Source organism: Fonsecaea erecta (genome assembly GCF_001651985.1).
Source record: "Fonsecaea erecta strain CBS 125763 chromosome Unknown Scaff1, whole genome shotgun sequence".
In the NCBI taxonomy this organism is placed as follows: Eukaryota; Fungi; Ascomycota; class Eurotiomycetes; order Chaetothyriales; family Herpotrichiellaceae; genus Fonsecaea; species Fonsecaea erecta.
In genome coordinates this window covers 2101383-2122386 of record NW_017387244.1, presented here as the reverse complement: position 1 = coordinate 2122386, position 21004 = coordinate 2101383, and the positions used below count along the sequence as shown (strand labels likewise).

Below are 21004 nucleotides of genomic sequence, written 5' to 3'. Positions count from 1 at the left end.
AGACCCGCGTATGCTTGGTCGGTCGTCCGTCTGCATACAGGGCCAAACAGAGTGACAGAGTTGACGTCTCGGCGCTTGTGAAGACGTGGTAAGGCTTAAAGAGGCAAGGAATGACGCCACTAGGAAGATATGGCACCGGCGGAACAGCAGGACGCCGTTGGTGGGTTGATGCCTCTAGTCAACGTGGACAACTTAAACTCTTGACAGCCCCCGATTGACATGTTGTCGACGGTTGACCGAGATGCGTCAGTCTAATGCATGAATGCATGGCGCCCTTTGTCTGTTGTGTCGACGTACAGATAGGCGGGCTCTTTTCTCAATCGGCCTGTTCAGGGCATCGTGTGCGCCTCTGATTTCCACGACAAGGGTTTGCTTGGATAGGCGAGCACCATCACCGGCAACGGCCCATGAGGTAGTTATGTCTCTCTCGATCCCTCCGTCCTGCATCGGGTGTTCTCCATCCCCCCGCTCTGTCCTTTTGTTATGAACGATCTGCCACCCTCCCAGGCATGAGGTTCAAAAGAACGAACTCGGCCGAACGAAGATAGTAAGCTAATCAATGGGAGATTCGTGATTTTGTCTTTATTGCCGAAAGATGCTCGTGTCACCCTAGCTGCTCTTCCATCATTCATCATGTTGTCTGTTCTTCAGCTTCCACACACCCAACTGGGTCTGGCATTTCTTGGAATCGCTGCTGTCGTCTGGTTCGTTTTCAGCACTGTCGTCTCCTATCGCAAACTCAGGCATATTCCTGGACCCTGGTTGGCCTGTTTTTCTCAGCTATGGATTTTCAACGTCACCTCGAAGGGCAACCTGTACCTCACAATGGAAGAAGTGCTGAAGAAGTACGGTATGCTTTCAAATGGGGGAGGATAATTTATCTCGGCTGCACTCAGATGCTGAACTGAAGATACAGGGTCTCCTGCGAGAATAGGTCCCAACATGATCATGACCGAGTGCGCCAGACCTTTTTCTACACTCTGGCATCATATCAATCGCTCTAACTGACTTGCCTCTAGCGACCCTGAGTTCGTTCGGGTCATGACAGCTCCCCGCTCGCCGTTCAGGAGAGGCCATTGGTATAAAGGCATGAAGATCGACCCTCGGATCAATAATCTCCTGTCCGAACAAGACGAGAGACGCCATGCGGAGCTGAGGGCGAAGATGATGCCAGGAGTATAGTCTCTGGGAAAAGCTATCAGATGTTCACGAGCTAACCGAGTCTTCACCCAGTACACGGGCAAAGAAGTCCCCAACCTCGAACAGAGAATCGACGAACGGGTGCTCGATCTGGTGGATCTGATCCAGCGGGAAGGGGTCGAGAAACACGCCCCAATTGATTTTGCCGTCTTTGCCCAGTACTTCACCCTCGACAGCCTCACGCATATTGGTAAAACAAAAAATGAACCCCTTTTCACCCCCCTCCTGTGAGATCATGGTGACAAGAACTAATGGGATATGTAAAACCAGCGTTCGGCCACCCCTTTGGCTTCCTGATCGAAAACAAGGATCTTTACGACTACAACAAGTCCAGCACGGCGTTCTTCCCCGTCATGGAGCTGGGCACGAACCTGCCACTCATCCACTTCATTCTGTCCAGCTCTCTGATGCAGGCCCTCGCGGGTCCCAAGCCGGAAGACAAGGCAGGGCTCGGGGCCATCATCGGCATTGCGCAGAAGATTGTCGCAGATCGCTTCGACCCGACCTCCGAGTCCAAGAGTGAGCAGGACATGCTCAACTCGTTCATCAGGCACGGTTTGACCCAGCTGGAAGCAGAGTCAGAGTCTCTTCTGCAGATCCTCGCCGGCTCGGTAAGGGTGTTCTCTCATTCGTCCCCCTTCTTTTAGAACCTCTTTTAGGTCCTCAAAGCGTTCCCCCCTTTCCTTCTCCGAGGTTAGAAAGAAAGAGAAAGAAAGAAAGAAAGCAGAAGTTTCTAACGACCGACCATTTCCTATACCGCGAGGCTGAGAACAACAGGACTCCACCGCCACCACCATCCGCATGACGTTCATGTACATCCTGACGAACCCGGCCGTGTACGCGAAGCTGCGCGGGGAGATAGACGCGGCCATCCAGGCGGGCCACATCTCGTTCCCGGTGGTCACCCACGCCGAGGCGAACCAGGCACTGCCGTACCTGCAGGCGTGCATCAAGGAAGGGCTGCGGCTGTGGCAGCCGCTGAACGGCATGCAGACCAAGCTGTCGCCGCGCGACGAGGAGATCGTGGTCGGCGGCGGCGTGCGCATCCCGCCCGGCACCCAAGTCGGCGTGAGCCAACACGCCATGATGCGCCGGACGGACCTATTTGGGCCGGACGCCGCCGTCTTCCGGCCCGAGCGCTGGCTCGAGGCGGATCCGGACACGGCCAGGGCGTACGAGCGCGTCTGGGAGCTGTCGTTTGCCGCGGGCCGGTTCACCTGTCTGGGAAAGGGAATTGCGTTGATGGAGTTGAACAAGGTGTTTGTCGAGGTACGGATATGATTTCTTTCTTCTCCGTCGACGACGAGTCTCGGCCCGGTTTGAATTTTCCTCGAATGTATTGTCATTCCCTAGGTGGAGTTTCTTGACGCTGATGGTCTTTCCCATTGATTCGTTGCAGCTCTTCCGCCGCTTCGACTTCGGCCTTGTCAACCCGGTCGAAACCGTCGAGACCAAATGCCACCAGATCCATGTTCAACGGAAGATGTACCTCCATGTCACGGCTCGGGCAAGCTGAGAGCGACCAATGTGCTCGGGTTGCCATGGTGATTTACGTCTCTATGTCAAACATCCAGCATGTAACATGTATTTGGCTCTAATACTAAGAACTTGTAGCGGATGTATGGGGTGAGCGTCTCAATGGGAGCTATCAAGAGAAGAGTGGCCCTCATGATTGTCATGGACTTCACGTATTCGTCGTTTCGTGTATCATAGTCCACTGCTGCTGAATTCTACCATTGTTCCATCTCTACCTATACTCCTCCCAACAAATCGCCTCAACGTTATCTTCCTGGCGTGCGAAGTCACAGAAGGTCGCCTGGCACTGGCCGATCCCACACTCCGACCAGATATCATGCAATTAGAAGCCCCATCCTCCTCGTACAGCAGCAACGATCGTCCACCGGAGTGTCGCGTTCTGATCGGGGCATGTAGCATAGATTTTGCTCTCAGGGCAATGGCTCGTAAGCGCCACCGGTTTTGTGGGCCTCGCGATTGGAGAAGAGGAAGTAGATGAGCATTCCCAGGATGGGGAAGAGGAACACAATGAGACACCAGAGGAGCTTGTGAGTTGGTGGTCGATTAGATTTCAGGACCTCGACTGTTGTTGGTTTTCCCAGTTAGCCAATCCGTTCGTAACAACGTCGAAATGGACGGCGTTGCGCGAACATTGCATCATGCCTCCTTCTTTCGAGCTTGGACAGGACAATGAGAGGGAACTACAAGTGAGAACGTACTGAAGACCAAGACGTCAAGAACCAAAACAATCAGGCCGACGATACCACCACCTGTGCCGTATCCGATCATGTCTTTGCTGGCGGCGTGCAAGGTGCCGTCACCGCTGTCGGGCAGGGGAGCTGCGAAGGCGAGGGCAGCCAGGAAGAGCTGCAGGAGGATGTCCTGGATCATTTTGGGAGATTTCAACGGCGTCACGAAGACGACTGGTGTGAATTCTGTTAGGGGCTCAGGAGGGATAAACCAGATAAGCAGGTGAAAGAGTAGAGGAGCAGAGAGAAGGAGAAACAAAGTCTAGGCAGCGACATTTATGTCAATAGCTATGTCCAACCCAGCAGCTGATTGCTAGGAAGCTGCTGGGCGATTGTGTCACTGCGGGGTCACTTCCTTGGTTGGGGCTAGGCGCCAACTGGGGAAAGGAGACACGCGACGTCATTATTTGGAGGGGCCATTCCAGCTAAAGGCTCTCTCATCGATACACCTGAATGTCATTCCAGCAGGCGCCCTCTCAGCCCACTAGCCTCTGCTAAGCACTCCACTGGAAGGTGCAGGTTACCCAATACTTGATTCGTGCTCATTGTGCCAATAGCGGGTCCTTTCAGCGCATCCTTCATCGACAACACCATCTCGACCTCTGACTCCAAACAAGTGTCTGAGCCAAAAGCATTGGGATCATGTTGGATACTTCCATCATCATCGTCGTCCTTGTTGTCGTTACCGTCCTCGTTTTCATCGTCCCGTCGTATTCGCTGCAGGAAGACGGTTTCCACGCTGTTAGGGATCACTCAGCGACGTTGTCCCTCCTGATGATGTTGATGCGCCCTCTAACCAACATTAGCAGCCTTTGCACCATCTCTATCTCCAAACACACGATTCTTAACAAGGTAAAGACCCCAGTGGTGCCAGGAGGCAGACCCAATGGTAAGGAACTAGGGCCGCTCCGTTGCCACATACTCTCGTCTTCATCATCAATCTCGAAGTTCGCCATGATGGTCACTTCTTTAGGAATGTCTTTGTTGTGATGGTTACAGTCGTTGTCACCGTTGTCACCGTTGTCACCATTGTCACCATTGTCATAATCCTCGCCGTTGTTGTGGGAGGTTCTGCAGTAGAAGATGTCGTCGGGCGAGAAAAGAGGCACCAACATTTCCCATTCATCCACTTCATAGAATGTGTTTGTGCCTGTCCCTGTGGACCATTCCAGGGAGACTTGTCTCCTACTTGCGACACAGTGCAAATTGTGATCGGTTCGTTGTTGACGGAGGCCGTGGCACCTCTTTTTCGCGTGTTGGGGCCCTGCCATGAACCACGCTGGGCATTTTCGTTTCCTTTGAGAGACACCAGGATTTGCGGAAGAGCACCAGCAGTTGCGGGTTTCGTATGCTCTGAATCCCTCCTTAGGACGTTTATTCTCATCCAACCTAATGGCGCCGGCGTGCAACAAATGTCCAACTTTGTCAAGATAGATGTTGATGGCACAGGACAGCTCCAGGTCCATGTTACCCCAATGCCCAAGATTGCACTTGGTATTGCTGCACAAGGAACACATTTCTGATGAATCGTAAAAGACAGACAAACGGTTAACAAGGGTAGCACGTCTCAATACCGAAGAGCTCGGGCTGGCGGGGATCTCGAAGAACAATGTCTGCGCAATATAAAGACAGCGCGGGAGGAAGCCGGCAAGTTTGAAACAGGACAGCGCTATGTGGTTTCCAAAAGACAAGTTGCGAGAGTGACGCCAACCTCTGATGTAAGAACAATGCGTTCAATGACCATGAAATTGGATGTGGCCCGCGGACATTGGAGAGAGGGTACATGTATGTTGAGGAAGTCGTTTCTGACGATTGAACATTCGCGCTTTGGAATGATAAACAATCAATCTGCACAAGGCACGAACCCCTTGTAGGGAATCCAAGTGAGCATTGTAATTTAGAGTTATCGTCCCACTGGCTCGCGTGAGGGACTCGAGAACTAAGACAGTTGTCCACGTCTTCGTTCCAAATATCGTCGGTTGTTTAGACCAGTCCCATTTCGAGAAACAGTAGCCCACAACCGCTGTGAGGGCAAGCACAGCAGCTTGGCCCACCCATCAGCTCAAGGGTGGTGCATGGAGATCTTGATGTTGTTATTTTGGGAGTTGGTGTCCAGTATTGGAGCAGATATCTGGCAGTGTACCACCCTTTGTGTCCCTGGCCAAGAGCATTGTCTCTGGAAATCGATAATCCGCCCTCCTAGACGTGGTGATCGTTGGTTGAGCCACCGAAAAATAACAGCGCCACCTCACAAAAGGCTGTCGAGTCCCTGGGTTCCGCCACCCAATATGGCATAGTCAGCACTGTGCATTGGGAGGCAAAGAGTCTTGCAATGTGGATCCAGACTTTTCGGTACGGCAAACACTACACCTCGACTGTGGACTCGAAAGCAAACTGCTGTGCCGAATGCGCACGGTCTCCAGCTACCCACAGGCGGTCGATCGAAATTCAGATTCAAACAGCGAAATATTTCTCGTACAACGGATCCGTCTCGCCCTCCGCGGTTTCGCGCCAGTCATACTCCAAAGCCTTAGCCAGGCCTCTTGCCACATCTTGGCCACCATAGTATTGCACAACGAACGCCAAAGTCAGATCCATCCCTGCACTTATGCCAGCCGAAGTCCAGATCTCGATTGGGGCACTGTTGCTGCCGTGCGCTTCAGATGGGAGGCTCCGGACCCATCGAGCAAAGTTGACCCACGAGACATTTGGGTTCCGCGCCGTCACCTCCGCCCACCGAGACATGTTGGTAGTCGCGCGGCGTGCGTTGAGCAGACCAGTCTGTGCCAGTGCGTCGGATCCGGTACAAACTGTCAGGATGGCGGTGGTTATGTAAGGTACCACTTTTGGGATAAAATCGAGTAGGCTTTGGACGTTAGATGTTTTGCTGCCATCTGGATGGATGCGCTTCAGTCGTGTACCAACGCCGCCAGGAATAAAGAGGACGTCAACGTGGGCTCCTGTTCTGCCAGAACTGAGGGCTTCCAAATAGTCCGCATATGTGGTATCGGGTTGTAAATACTCGTTGAAGCTGATGTTGACTCTGCCGTTCGTCTTCGGAAACGCGGTTGGCAGATCGAATTTCCAGTCGGCTGATTTAGAGGGGATAGGTTTGACCGGTACCAGGTCTAGCGTTTCAGCAATGAAGGTCAACGATAATGGATACTTGTCTGGATCAAGTTGGGTCGAAAGCAAGTTCAAGATATCCAGTGGACCAGCGAGGTCGAGAAGTTGGAACCCGGGAAAGATTGGTAAAAGGTAATGAATGGGAGGGGAAGCCATGGTGTTGTAAATTTTGGATGGCAGAACCGATCAGAAGAGGCGAGAACAGGTTTACTGAAGTTAGTACATTCAATGGATTCCAAAAACTTACAATATATAGAGATGGTCTGATTCAGAACGAATGCGGAGAAGAAGGGGGAAAGGTGTGGTCGGATGTGGTGCCAGATTGGTCCAAATTACCAGTTCAGTAAACGAATACTGTATCCGTCATAGTTCAGAGGAGGAATAATACACCGTGTGAGAATGAAGTTGACAAAAGGTTATGAGCAAGTCAGTAGAGTGCCAAGTAACCACGTGCATGGCACGCCTTTTGAATGGGCAGAGGGTGTAGGTGGAGAAGGGTGGTCCGTTTGACTGTTCGGTGGTACAGAGGCACAGAGGTAAATGAGTGATCGGAATTTGCCTAGCGGCAACCATATAGTCTAGCGTCATGTAGAACAAATCAACAATGAACCGTAGGACAAACTGGAGATGAAATAATACTCAAACAACAACGACAACTACAACAGACACATCCCTAAGCAAACCGCTCTCCTCCGAGCTGGGAATCTGGAGGGGGAAATAGCATCAGTTTATAGGAGCCTGGCCGGTCGATCGGATATAGTGTTGTTCCGGAATATGCCGTGCCCAACTGAGTCCCAGTCACAAGCTGGACCCAACGTACTAGGACTAGCGGCATTGGGCCTTTGCGATCCAGCGGGTTCGATCGAGATTCAGCCAATCAGTCGCCCATGCTCACACGTCTTCTGACTCACCGCCTTCGCGCCTACACCGCTAACGCCGTCTGGCTCCGTCGCCATCGTGCCAAGCCAGAAACTTCTGCCTCTGTCCGCCACACACGTAGTCGCTGCGTTTATTCTCTCTTCCTTCTTCCTCCTCTTTCCACTGCCAACACCGTTGCCAATAATCGCTGCCACCTGACTTCTTGTTACTGACTTCCAATGCGAACCATCATCTTCTTTTTCTGCCTTGAACCTTGTCTGGATTCGGGCGAGGCTCCTGATGCTGTTTTATGCGCCGCCCCCCTCCTCTTCCGAACTTCTGACTGCCTGACTCTGCTTGACTAAGAAGTAAACCACCGCCTGATCCCGCATTCCGCCACCACTCGCAGGGCCATGCTCACCAAATCACAAGGTCTCGGTGTTGAACCAAACACTTGATTGTTCAAATCTGTTTGCCTGACCTTCACTGTTTTTCGCCTCCCCGTAGTACCACCTGAGAATGACGCATATCCTGATTCATCCCTTCCCAATGGCCCAATCTACGGATTACTCTACAGTGCCATGTCTTCTGCCTGCCCGCGCCGCCGCCTTCACTCACTGCCACACCTGCTATTCATACCATTCCACCATCACCCATTGTTCTTTCCCAATTGTTCATTTCCATTGAATTCGTCCATTGACCTATTCAATTGTCACAAACATCTCTGCTACTCACAATACTGACCTCTTATCATTCATCGCTCTATTGAAGAGGTCGCTGCCGCCTGGAACCATCTGTTTGACTACAAGTATCTTACTGTTTCGCCATTTATCAGCACCATTTTTTTTCAAGCCTCGAGCCACTCGCTGGAAACCCAGCACATCCTGCGCTTTTGCCTGTTAACTCACTTCCCGAGCGCAGCGATCGAACCGACGGCACCACAAACTCAAAGACACTCTCAACAGTGGTAGCCGAAGACCCTTACCCCGACGAGGACCTTTCATGACGAGGACCTGCAATCTCGCGACGGCGCTGAATCAAATATCAATTCCCTCTCCACCACCCAGTCCCAGTGTTGACCGACTACAATCTGTTGATCAGAAAGAGGTGGATCAGACATCGCACATGCGCGGGTATATAGAGCCCGAAATTCTCCTCGACTCTCTCCCATCAGACCTGACGAACATGGCTTCCGAGCCTCTCCTCCCTCCAAAGGAGGGCCCCAGCCTCCCTCCGACATTCAAGACCAACGTGGCTGCTGCTCTCAACCAGAACCATTTGATCACTCCTCCCGACCAACCAGAGCACGACTTCGGCCCCGTCACTGGCCACGAAGACAAGAGCGACGACCCGGTGCTGGTGGTTGACGGATCGGATGTTCTTCCGCCGACACCCAGTTTGTCGCGAAGCTCTTCTCAATCCTCCTCATTCCCTGTTCACGGACTCTTCGATCCCGAACCTGTCCCAGTTTCACAGCCAACCCCTCAACCCAGCAACTACTCCCGCAGCGATATTGCTGATGCGATCACCTTGACATACTGGGGTTACGACTTAATTCTTCAACATCCGAATAAATTCCGTGCTCAGGTTTCCCCTTCTCAGCTCTATCGTCTTTGTGACCGAATGGTGCCGGACGAGGGTCGCTTTGTTCGTGCAGACGAGCTTGCTAGAAGAGTGGAGTGCTTCCTCAACTACCGCATTGACTGGTTCGTCCCTGGGGTCGGCGCTGACACAGTCCGTGACGCCACCTCGTGCTCGCCGGGACCATGGAATGGCATCAAGCGGTTGGCGTTCGCAGGGCTTCTGAAACAGTACGCGGCCGATGACATGGACTCGGTCTTGATGGACATCAGGAATCATCTCTATGCCGGCATCCCATCTTGTATGGAGTGGATTCCCGAAGAATCGAGTCTCCCACGAGTGACCAGGTCTTCTGCTCAAGCTAAACTTGGCGCCAAATTGAAGTCCGCGAAACTCAACGAACGGCGCCATAATCGTCCCGTTGCAGTTGCCGCGCCGCCGCAAGAAAAGAAGGCAAAGGTTCCAGATGCTGCGTTGTATCTCGGCGAAGAAACACTCAGCAGAACCAGAGGAATCAAACGCAGATATGTGGAAGAAGAAGAAGTTCAAGAGCCCCTCGTTGTCGAGGTAAAACCCGTCACAGAACAGGAAACCGCCGAGGAGACCGAGTCCGTCAAGAGCGTCAAGAAGCCTAAAGTGATCTCGGACAACAAACCCAAGCCGACTCGGCGAAGCTCAGATATCAAGTTGAAGAACACTAGAAACCGCAATTCGGACAAGCCAAGGGGTCCAAGCGAATCACTCTGCCGGAACATCAAAGACACTCTCAACAGACGCTCCGAGGACAAGATCAACTTCAAGGCCTTCCAAGATGCGATTTCACCGCCGAACGGGCCGGATATCCACCTGGCTCCTTGCGAGTTTACGGCTGAGGAATTGAAGGATATCCGAGAGCTTCAAGACATTGGCGACTGTACAGGTCTTCATCCAGAAGAGATCAGGCTCTGCAAGCTTTTGGCCATGAGCGCAGACCTGTACAAATGCCAGAAGGCACGGTGCTTTATCGGCCTTGCCTTGTTCGTGGAATACAACCTTGAGAAGCTCACTGAGAACAACCCCAAGTTCAAGGTTTTGAACGTTGGCAAGGCTCAGTTTCAATTGTTTGGCAATGTGGACGTCAACAAGATCAGCAAAATGTACACAACTTTCAAAAAATGGGGTTGGGTTGAGGATATGACGCAGCAGAGCATTCCACAGTCCTACATTGACCGGTTTCCACAAGCTCATCGTCTGGCGCTCAAGAACGAAGTTGCTGAATACGAGGCTACCCTCTCAGCCGAGAAGCGGATCTTCAGAGTGTGAACGGAGCCGGCCTTGTTCGACTGATGATACTGACGAGATACGAGACCCAGTCAGGACAGCATATGGAAGAGTTATTGGGATGAAAGGAACAGGAAACATTGCAAAGGACATATTTGCGGCGCGATTTCACGGCATATTTTCACAGGAGTTGCATACACGGCTTGCATGCTATGGAGGCAGTCCGAGCTCATGGGTCTCGTTCATGACACAGCAGGGTGCTGAGAGGATTTTGCATTCAACGATTGGGAAGGAAGCCTTTTCGTCTGTTTTCACTCATTTACGCTGATACCCCACGGTGGACTGCGACAGTCGCCGGCATCTTTTTATCTTGTGACATTTTGCAAATGGACAACAGGGTATTGTTGTATTACTACGTCGACAGCAGAGCTTGCACCGAGCAGGCTTTTACAGGCTATCTATCTTGCAGACAGAATGAATAGCAATCTATTTAGATATTGAACGTTTTGTTGTGCTCGTTTCTGTAGTAGGATTCTAGCGTCGCCGTACCTGTGTCTGTCTTCCCATGTGCGGGTGATGAAGGAATGATGTCACTGTACATTAGCTGCGGAGGGATCGCATACCTCGCACTCACTTTGTCATTGAGTTTATGGCTCATGCCCATACTCCGGACTACATCCCACGTTGGTTTCCCTCCATGACCCATCTCCACCGGCTTTCCAGGGGGTTCCCGGATTCCCAAATCACATGAGCTTGTTGGTCGGTTCCAGACCCAACCAAGCCCTGAATACGGACCGTGAAGAATCCTCGGCGACCCCGGGGCGGGGGTTTCGGGAACCTCGGAGAGAGCCTTTGAACGCCGAAGACGATGGAAAGAGAGAGAAAGTGGAAGTGAAGTGAAGTGAATAGAACTGAACAGAACTGAACAGAACTGAACAGAACTGAACAGAACTGAACAGAACTGAACAGAACTGAACAGAACTGAACAGAACTGGGGAGAAGAACAAGGACAAGGATGGAGAGGAAGAGGTAGAAAGGAGACGGAATGTGCATGGAAGAGGTGGAGAGGTAGAATAGAGTAGAGTAGAGTAGAGTAGAGAAGAAGAAAACCACAAGACTAGACAAGACAAGACAAGACAGCGTCCGAGAATCTGAATACCCCGTAGAATAGAAGGAACAACGGAGGGAGAGAGAACAAGTCCCCTTCGCCAATGGAGGTCGATTGACCAGGTACATATATAGGTATGTATGTGTTCTATCTGCTCTTTGTGAGAGAAAAGGTGGATAGATGAGCAGATGAGCAGATGGGCATCTAAGATAGATAGTGCACAGGCAGGCAGGCAGGTTACCTACACATGCGTATGTTATGATATGTGCCCAAAAGGATTGCATGCATACAGGTACAACAAATTCTTTCGACCACCCACCTACCAACCCATCCGCTCTTACCCTACCTACCTACCTTTCGTGCTTGGACATGGTTCTTGGAAGCAGGAACATGTGCTTGATTGAGTGATTGAAATTGAACTTGAACGTGGAGGGATGGGTAGATGGATGGGCAGGATTCCTCACCTAGCTTGCGTGCACAAAACGTATATATGTATGTATGTAAGTATACAGTTAATTAGTTAGTTAGTTAGTCGTAAAAGGGGAGAGAGAGGAGGGTGTACAAGGTATATGAACAAGCAAGCATTTGTGCTCCTAGTTTCACGATGATTGATGGGTACAAAGCACAGCTAGCTAGCTTCAACTCGAGGACAGGACAGGATAGGACAAGACATAGCCAAAATCGCTCGACGTCGCCCGATGGTTCCTATTCCAGGCCTATCTATGTGCCCACGTGCTCATGTCCCATTTTCATCTTGATCGATGTCCTCCCTCCCCTGACGAAATCCCACTGATATCGCGTTCGGTTCCCCCCATGATATCCTCAGGAGCCCAGAATTGGCCCGGCCGGTTGTCCTGGATTGCCATTGCTGGGCACTCGGACAGGAGAACGTTCGCTGATTTGCTCCTCGGTCTTCATCATGACTCGTGGTGGTGGTGCTGCTGCTGCTATTGCTCCTCCTTTGCGAGGTTGTCGAATGTCTCCTTCTCCTTCTGCTCCTGTGCTCCGTCGCCCTTCTCTTTGTTCGCCTCGTCACCCATCCTCAACTCGCGCAATAACTCATTGAGCCCCTTCTTCTTCTCATATTGACTTATCCTCCTGCTCCTTCCACCACCGCCGCCGTCTCGTCCCTGCTCAAACCCTTCTTTCTCCTCATCATCTTCCAGTCTCTCCACCTTCAACGGTCCCAGGCTCCGCATCGCCGCCTCGTCCCTCTCGAACTTGACCACCGCCCACTCCATGTTCAGGGACTCCTGCCACGCGCTCGCGCCTCGCTGTCTCGGCCGGACGTGTCCTGTGCGCGGATCCTTCAGACTCCACTTCTGCTCCAGCATGCGGACCAGGTCGGCCGAGTGGGGTTGGAGGAACGTGAGGCGCACGATGCGGTAGTACCCCGCGAACTTGAAGGTGCGCGACGAATCGTTCTGGGTGCGGCGGACTTGACTGAACACTGCAATGGGGCCTTGTCGTTTCCTGGCTTCGGTACCGGTGGCAGACTCAATTTTACTGCCTCGGTTGGCTTCTTCGGGCTCTGGTCCAACTGCTTCATTGAGCCTGTTCTCCTTGCCATCGCCGCCATGGGAAGTCGAAGAAGCCCCGACACTTTCTGGCCCGGTTCCTTCTGGAGCATCTTTATCCTCTGTTTTGTCAGCCAAGTCAGATGGCAAGAGCTGCAAACTCGACTTCGTAAAGATGATCCCGTCGTCCTGCCACCGTGGATTTGCGCCTTTGAACAGCAGCACGTAACTGAGGACCCCTGGAGTCGCCGCAGAATCATGCAACGTCGTTTGTTTGGCGCCTGTAGTTTCGTGCTCCCGGTCTGGCCAGAAGTGGCGTTCAATCTCCTTCGTCGAACAGAGATCTCCGTCCGGAAGAGCGTCCAATCTGGTCATCGTGAGTGGTCGGCCGTAGCCTCCGCGCAGGGTCGGGGGCGTGGAGTCCGGGACGTGGTCGTGGTCGGGGTCGCCGGCCTTGTCAACGTGCTGTTCACGTTTCGCGCGGAGCGCGGGGGGGATGTATCGTCCAGCCATGGCCCCGAGTGGCCTGTCCAGTGACAGAAAGAAACAAGCCGTCGTATTTAGGTCTGCGAGCTGAGAAGTTGGAGCTTGGTGGTCATAGACGGGTCCGGCATTCACTGACTAGGAAAGAAGGAGCATGAATATTTTGGCGTGGGGTGGAATTCAATTTGATCAGTGTCACCATTGATCTGGAGGGGGAGAAGGGGCGAGTCCTCAGCTGTGTCAGTGACATCAATTAGTCTGAGGCAACGCTCTCACTCCTGACATTTTTGACATTCACATTTTGTCCAAGCTACGAGGCAAAGCACAGTTTACAAGCGTGGACGCGAAATATCGATGAAGTGAAGTCGGCCTTGTCCCGCCAAGCAATGACGCAGATGGTCAGAAAATTGATTATTCGAGATATCGGCGGCTTGATCACACTGACATAACAAGATGAAAAGATGAAAAGATGAAAAGATGAAAAGAATGTCATTCTCGCCAGAGGCAGTCAGTACTTCTGTATCCTGTAACGCCCAGCTGGCAAGACCCAAGACCCTACATTGACTGCAATCATCCTCGCCCGCCATCCGTTCCATTAAGTGCTCTACCTCGTTCGGTGCTGTTCCTGGTGCCGAATTCATAGAGTTCCTCATCAAGTCGCAATCTAATCTAAAGTGCGGTGCCAAATCCAAATCGCTCCAGAAAAGAGGTCCGATGGGGCTGTAGTATCGTAACTGCTGAATCTGATGGCGTGTGAAACACTAGTCAAACCCCCGGATTGAAAGGTAACCACCCCGTCATCCATGATGTCTCGTGGGATGCTGTCGCAGTAGCCTCTCCTCCGATACTCTAGGCTGGTCCAGATGCGGCTTAATTTCCAAACACATGCCAGACAGACAGACAGTCTTGGGTTGCTCTTTTCTCGGAGACAGACAGGAATGGCCGCGTGAGATGCCTGCTATCACTGGCCACTCTACTGCACCTGGCTGACAATCTCGCTGGCTTTGCTCAGACTTTCCACCATTTGCAGACACTCTTTGCGTCGTCTGATAGTGTAATCGCTCTCCTTCAGAAGCTCGTCGAGTTCCTGCGCTCGGTAGAGTTGTTCAAGCAATTCTCGCTGCATTTCGTCTTTGGTAAACCTGATCATTGGTTAGCGGCTGCAATCGATGCATAGATAACGGTGGCACTTACTGTACCAGTGTAAGCATGATTGCTTTCGGTACCATGTCGATCATTGTCCTCCGAACAATGTTGAAGTAGCTGTTGATCAACAGCTTGATGACCTCCACTTCTTGGTTCTCACGCTCGGATAACGTTCCACTGGCCTTGAGCGTTGCTGGGGGCGGTTCCATGGCAGCCATCTTCTTCTTATTCTTACTGGCGAAGAACGACCCAAAGAAACCGGAGTTTTGGTCCGAGCCATCAGTGGGCAGGCTGGGGGATGCTGACCGAGGCGGCACCTGTGGTGGCAGGGGTTTACCTGTTTTGGGGTCGACTTGAGTCGGCTTGTTGGCATTGTGTCTGTCATTCACGATCGCCATGGCACGATGGCCATTGAGGAAGTCGGGATGGCCGGTGTTGATGTAGCAAGCTTCCATTGCCACCAGATCTTTGACCAACTTGTTCGTCGGCTCCATTGATTTACGGAAGAAGCTGATGACAACGCCGTGGAATTTTTCTTTGAGTTGAGGATATCTCCGGAACAACTGTTTCTGCAATAGTTGACTCAAAATACGGACCAGTTCGTCGTACACCAGAGAAACACATTTCAACGACGGTTCTTCTAACCGTCGAATTTGTTGCTTCACGATGAGTTCAAATGCAGTAGTGCCGACGAAGAGAGCGGGCGATGAGCCAGACGAGTTGTAAAGTATGGTGCGAATGTCGATATCCTTGACCTGGTCGAACGGATCGATCGCCTTGATACCATTCGAATACAGCTCGTGGTAGACAAAAGAAATTCTGGCACCACCCGAGAGCTCGTTGCTGGACAGTTCGGCACTATTTCCGTCGAGAACGGTACGGTATTCGTTGGCGAATTCGGTAATGATGTTGAGAATGATATTGGAGCTGTTGTTCCCCAGCAGGTCCCCAGCACCCAGCTGCTCCAGTTCTTGGCTATATTTCTGCAAAGAGCTCGCAATGCGGGTCTTGATGTCCGGTAGTGTCTGCTTGATGTGCATCATCAGGATGAGGTTGAGTTTCCGGGCCAGGTACGGAGTACCGCAGTATGAGGCCTTGTTTCGGTAAGAGGGATGGTTTTCGAAGAATTCCTTTTCCGCTTTCAAGGCTAGATCTATTCGCTTCTTGTTCTCAATGTCGCGTTGGCCTCGGTTGACGACAGGGACGTAGCCCAGCCGGAGCGGGATGATTCGGCCGGCAAGAATGTCGACCACGTCGGTCCCGGCATCCATGAGATCTATCTTGGTCAGGACACCAATCGTTCTCTGGCCTTCGGGATCGACTTCTCGGGCAAGTTTGAGACCGTCTGAATTGGCCAGATCAACGTTCGCAGCCGTGACTGCCAGGATGATGGCGTTGGGTTTTTGTATTTGCTTGAGCACCATCTCCTTGATCTGCTTCTCAATATCTCTCGGCTGATCTCCCACGGGCACCTTTGTCAAACCAGGTAAGTCGACCAAGGTGAGGGTGAGGACGTTGGGCGAGTATATCCGCAAGTTGATGGGTTGCGGCGAAATGCCCACGTTTCGGCCTGCCTTTGCCTCTGTTTCCTTGACTATTTCATCCCGGATTTTATTGAAATCATGGAATTTCTGCCCAGGTAGGTGAAGAAACTCTCCCCATTCATCCACATTGGCTTGACTGTCGGTAGTCTTTTTCATGTCTTCCTCGGTGACGCCATTTGTTTGTAGTTTGGTCGGGACCGGTCTGTTGATCAATTGTAGCACGAGAGGGCGGCGAGTCACGATTCCGGACCCTCGAGGCAGACTGGAGCAGGTGTCAGCGGAAGAGATCAGGAGGGCAGGATAAGAAGTTGGGAGGGCGGCCTTACAAGTCTCTTCCCACTATGTTCTCCAGGACTGAACTTTTGCCGCTGGATTGCGAACCCACAACGACAATCTGAGGTAGATCGATGGGATTTTGGACCTGGCAGAGAATCGGTCAGATTGGTCGAACAGAACAGCTGGCGACTAGAACATGGTATTGGTTGACGACGTACCCCGACGGTTGTGAAGACATCTTGTAGTTTGTTGACAAGAGAAATGAGGGTCGGGTCGTTCACGTTAATTCTGTATACATTGTTAGAGAGGCCACGGGTTCATGAAGTTGTTGACATCTGCGGCAGGGAAACCTACGAATATCCCCCCGGTGCTGCCGCCATGGTTGGGGCAAAGGTCAGCGGAACAGGATCCTGAAGTAGATCGGAACGGGTGGATTCGATACTGGTTCTCGCAGAAGTTTGTAGAGCGAGGTCGAGAGATTTGCGCAGAGGGCGAGGGTGAGGAGGATGAGGAATGATATCGATGTTGTGGATGTTGGCTAAATCTTGGGATGAAAGCGTAAGTGGTGATGCACCTGCGCCTGCGACTTTGGGGGCCGCAGTCACAACGGTCGCTGCGTTCGCTGTGGGCGCGACTCCCGTGCTTGCAGCTGCCCGACGACTGGATTCTTGGCGGCCAAACAGAAACGGAAGGTTGCGCGTTGCAGGCGACATCCAGCAGGCACCCTTCAATCCAGCACCTTTTAGCTGCCTCCCCCCGGGTAGGCGGTTGGTATGTAGGTACAGTCTGACGCAACAGCTTACCAGATGCACCAGAGCTCTGTAACTAGCCGTCACAGGGCATTTGTCACGGTGGCGGTAACCTGGCCAGGCACCCTTCAATCCTTCCCCCAGGATGGCGACAAATGCGAGAGACGAAATACCCTCTGCAAGAAGTTTCTCGAAGATGACCGTGAGTTGCGCTGCCAGTGAGGTCTGCGTGTGTCCGTCGCCAATGGACCTGGTAAAATCTTGAGAGGCCTGAGATCACGAGCTAAGGAATCTAAGATGAGAGCATGAACCTCGTGACTGACATCCAATATTCACGACACCACCTCCTTCCGAGCCACTCATCCTCCAGGGGTTAATCCCCTCGAGCGAACAATCGATGGGTCTGTCTGTTTCATTCATAGTATTGAGCAAAGTGGTAGGCTTTAGGTCCTGGTAAAGATAGGGCGAGGTAGCTAAATCTAAGTAGACGTCCGTCAGACATGCCAGCGATCGCGGAATTCCAACCTGCCCTTGTACTCCCGCCCACACATCCACGCTTCATGCTCTGTTGGGTGTTTCGATGCTTCTTCCGGCATTGAAAATCCGTACCAGACAACCCCCTGGCCCGAGCCTGTGCCTGTCAGGCGTAGACGTGCTCTTGTTTCGGTTGAAACACAAATCACTCTGTCAGACACCCCCCAAATGCAATGCTGTATCCAAACTCTCTATATCTGTGCAATTCGTCCCTCGTTACCGTAAACATAGATCCGTGTGGTCCTTTGTCAATGCCGCCAACTCCGTTCAAAGATTTGATATGCCGGCGCGTCACAGTGTCGATCTCATGGCGCTGGTTCGCTCCGAGTCGTGGCGGGCAAGAGCCCTGTTCAGATTGGTAGGAATGTCCTCAACTGGCGAACGCATATTTGTCCATCTGTATGTCATTAGCCATCTGTAGATCAGTCCAACGAGGTCTACGAACTCACATTCGAACTTTACGGTCGTCCCCCCCAGACGCAAACATACCGGCATCTCTGGGGTTCCAGTCCACCGTCGTGACGCATTCCTTCCCACTTTGACCCCGACCATGCCCCGACAACTTCTCGATCAGCGATTCGTTCTCCTTGTGCCACACGTAGATCAATCCATCTGTTATCCTAAATTAGCCATATCTTTTGACACTGGTGGTAGGAGTACTCACCTTCGGAACCACTGACCACAAAATTCTCGGCGGCTCCTCCAAAGCAACTTCGGATCACAAACTCGCCCTGCTTCTGGCCGTGAAACTTGCGAACGGTGTCTCTCGTGACCAAATCGATCATATGAACCTCACCGACAGCCAAGTTGACCAGTACTGTGCTGCTATCCCGACTTAGGGTGATGCTTGTCATCTTGCCCGTAACTTTGATGGGTGGCTCTTCTCGATACGTATGCATGTCGAAGATACGGATGATGTTCTGAGGGTCGAGAGCAACTAGCCAGTTCCCGTCCTCGGTGATGGCGACATCTTGCACACGGAACCCCCTGGGCCATACGTGCTCAGGTTTCTCGCGCTTCGGACTTCGGAGATTCCAATAACACAACTGCGAGTTGCGGTCGTGGCTCGCAGTGACAAAGCCCTGTGAGTCAGGAGTCCATGCAGCGGCGGTGATACCGTAGTTCTGATCCACGCTTTGGTGCTCAAGCGTCACCTCGAGTCTTCCGGTCTCGATGTCGTAAACGCGGGCCTTGCAATCCTGCGAACAAGTGATAATTTTGGTGTCATCTGGGCTCCAAGACACATACGTAACCTCGGCTGAGTGATGAGTAAGAGTATGAAGCCGCTTGAAAGTCACTGTTTCGTAGATGTTGACTGTCTGGTCCTGGCTTGCCGTCGCCAATTTCGTGCCATCATGGGAGAATTGCACGTGCCAGACTTCACCAGCATGATCTTCAAGTTGAAGGAACGTCCGCGACGGGAAATCCTCACGGTCACACATATGATCTGAGTACAACGACGGGGGTTCTGCTGTGTTGTGGTAGAGACACTGGTTGATCTGGCCCTGCTTTACGTGGTCAAATAGTTCCGCCAGCCTGTGGTCTCGAATCATGACAGATGGTGCAATTGACCGAGATAGATCTTGCAATAGCATCTTTCTGGACTCCTCCACGGTGCCCGACCAGTGTGCCTTGGCCCTGAGATCCTCCGGCGGACACATGAGAAGGGTTGAGAGAGCATGTAATTGGTGGGTATCGTGTCCCAGAGGTGTCAGTTCTTGTCTGAGAACCATAAGGGCCATGCCAAGGTCGCGTCGGTCAAGTAACTCGAGAAATTTCTGCTGCCGGATCCAGAACAACATCTGCCCTCTATCAGCACCTTCCGCAAGTACGAGGCCGTCCCCATATTGGTCGTCATCCAGTAGCGGTCCACCACGGTCGGTCTGAGACAAGCCTAACAGTATTGCTTCTGCCTCGGACCATATGCCTTCCAGAATAGCATTTCGAAAGGCGGCGACCGAAGGGCTTTCGAGCTCGTACCCGCTCTCACTCGACAAGACGTTGGCAGCGTCTGAATACCCCATATCTAGCAGGCCCTGGATGAGGATTCTGACCACCTCCTCCCTGTTATGCCCTCTATACGTTGCCGACCGCACAGGGGCCAGTTTTTTGGAAGTGCCATTTGTGTATGAGGGGCTGGATCCGTTCACATGCCCGTTCAGTCCAGAGTGCAGGGCCTTCCTTGGGGTAGAACCGTTGGAACTAGTAGAATGACCATTGGAAAATACTTGATCCGAGTCTTCATCGACTCTCATATTGGATCTGTCGGTTCGCCTGCGCTTCGGCCTGTGTTCGCCCTCAGAACGAGGCTCTTGAGAGACTTCCCCCGATATCTGACTTGGTCCACCCGGGCTATTGTCGGCTTCGGCGGGTCTTTCAAATGATGACCGCCTTCTCCTACGTCTCCCCAGCTCTTGAGAAGCCTGTACCTGCTCTATAGGTGGTTGGCTTGCCGCGAGGGTTTGTGGGTTGGTCGAAAGCAGGTCTGCAGCGGATTCAAAGGTGCCGTCAATTGTAGTTGTATTTGGGGGTGGGGAAGTAGAATCCGTGTAAGAAGAGTGTACAGGGTGAGTCGAGGTGGATGGGTCGTCGGTAGTGATTAGGTTGTAGTCCGTAAAAGGGTGGTGTGCCAGCTCGTGGTGGCGGCAAAGCCGCCGATATGACCGCGAAGACTCCTTTGGTTTAGGAATGGAGTAAACCAGTTGTTTCCAAATACCCGTCCGTGCAAAGAGAGGTTGTGAATGGCGCTGTGAATGTCTTTGAGGGTAATGAACGCCAAATCATACACTGGAACAGCCAAAGACCCTCAAGGAGGAGTAAGAAGGCCGCGCCTGCGGTGGTCAATGTTGGGGGAAGCGCCCCAAGACGTCAAGCCAGAGGGGAAACTGGATGTCTGCAGATTTGCTCGTCCAAGAGAGATCACGGGTTTCGAGCAACAAATTTGCAAAACTGATGGAGAGAGACGGAGTCGTGGAGAGATACAAGAATCAGGAATTATCGGGGCGGATGTTAGAGGAGTCGTGTTGAGTGGGAATACTCGTGGTCTCAACCTCAAAGACGGAGTAGATGACGAGATGCGGACGGGTTGGTGTCGGAACCTGTCGTTTGCCCGCAGCAGCAGCGTATCTCTAACTAAACTATAACTGGCACCTACACTTAGCGGCCCAGCGAGACTAACATAAGTAATCGACCACTACAGTGCGGTTGCACATCGCCCAGCGTTTCTACGCCGTAGGCTCTCCCCTCACCCGCACCAAGTAAGCCCACCACACCTAGACAACCTCGAACCACCTGATCTGCTCCAAGGTCACTTGGACCCAGCCTAGCAGCCACTGCGGCCCCAACTATGTGCACCTGC

The 21004-nt window shown here is 52.3% G+C and overlaps 7 protein-coding genes across 7 annotated transcripts; 2 read left to right on the top strand and 5 right to left on the bottom strand.

Annotated features, from left to right (window-relative positions):
* Positions 1-825: 825 nt before the first annotated feature.
* On the top strand, positions 826-2716 carry AYL99_00740 (hypothetical protein; the record flags this gene model as incomplete). Its single annotated transcript, XM_018832256.1, has 7 exons — positions 826-850; positions 917-956; positions 1020-1176; positions 1234-1390; positions 1471-1811; positions 1978-2469; positions 2600-2716. The coding sequence occupies 7 exons, from the start codon at positions 826-828 to the stop codon at positions 2714-2716; spliced, it is 1329 nt and encodes a 442-aa protein (XP_018698135.1).
* A 430-nt stretch (positions 2717-3146) lies between these two features.
* AYL99_00739 (hypothetical protein) lies at positions 3147-4930 on the bottom strand (the record flags this gene model as incomplete). Its single annotated transcript, XM_018832255.1, has 4 exons — positions 3147-3298; positions 3435-3638; positions 3989-4203; positions 4266-4930. 4 exons carry the CDS (start codon positions 4928-4930, stop codon positions 3147-3149), a joined length of 1236 nt encoding a protein of 411 aa, XP_018698134.1.
* Positions 4931-5918: 988 nt separating this feature from the next.
* Positions 5919-6746, bottom strand: AYL99_00738 (hypothetical protein; the record flags this gene model as incomplete). The annotated part of the gene is made up of 1 exon (XM_018832254.1): positions 5919-6746. The coding sequence occupies one exon, from the start codon at positions 6744-6746 to the stop codon at positions 5919-5921; it is 828 nt and encodes a 275-aa protein (XP_018698133.1).
* Positions 6747-8633: 1887 nt separating this feature from the next.
* AYL99_00737 (hypothetical protein) lies at positions 8634-10331 on the top strand (the record flags this gene model as incomplete). The annotated part of the gene is made up of 1 exon (XM_018832253.1): positions 8634-10331. One exon carries the CDS (start codon positions 8634-8636, stop codon positions 10329-10331), a length of 1698 nt encoding a protein of 565 aa, XP_018698132.1.
* A 2013-nt stretch (positions 10332-12344) lies between these two features.
* AYL99_00736 (hypothetical protein) lies at positions 12345-13427 on the bottom strand (the record flags this gene model as incomplete). The annotated part of the gene is made up of 1 exon (XM_018832252.1): positions 12345-13427. One exon carries the CDS (start codon positions 13425-13427, stop codon positions 12345-12347), a length of 1083 nt encoding a protein of 360 aa, XP_018698131.1.
* Positions 13428-14370: 943 nt separating this feature from the next.
* AYL99_00735 (vacuolar protein sorting-associated protein 1) lies at positions 14371-17076 on the bottom strand (the record flags this gene model as incomplete). The annotated part of the gene is made up of 5 exons (XM_018832251.1): positions 14371-14539; positions 14592-16349; positions 16414-16508; positions 16582-16651; positions 16718-17076. 5 exons carry the CDS (start codon positions 17074-17076, stop codon positions 14371-14373), a joined length of 2451 nt encoding a protein of 816 aa, XP_018698130.1.
* Positions 17077-17937: 861 nt separating this feature from the next.
* On the bottom strand, positions 17938-19901 carry AYL99_00734 (hypothetical protein; the record flags this gene model as incomplete). The annotated part of the gene is made up of 3 exons (XM_018832250.1): positions 17938-18043; positions 18096-18258; positions 18311-19901. The coding sequence occupies 3 exons, from the start codon at positions 19899-19901 to the stop codon at positions 17938-17940; spliced, it is 1860 nt and encodes a 619-aa protein (XP_018698129.1).
* Positions 19902-21004: the final 1103 nt, after the last annotated feature.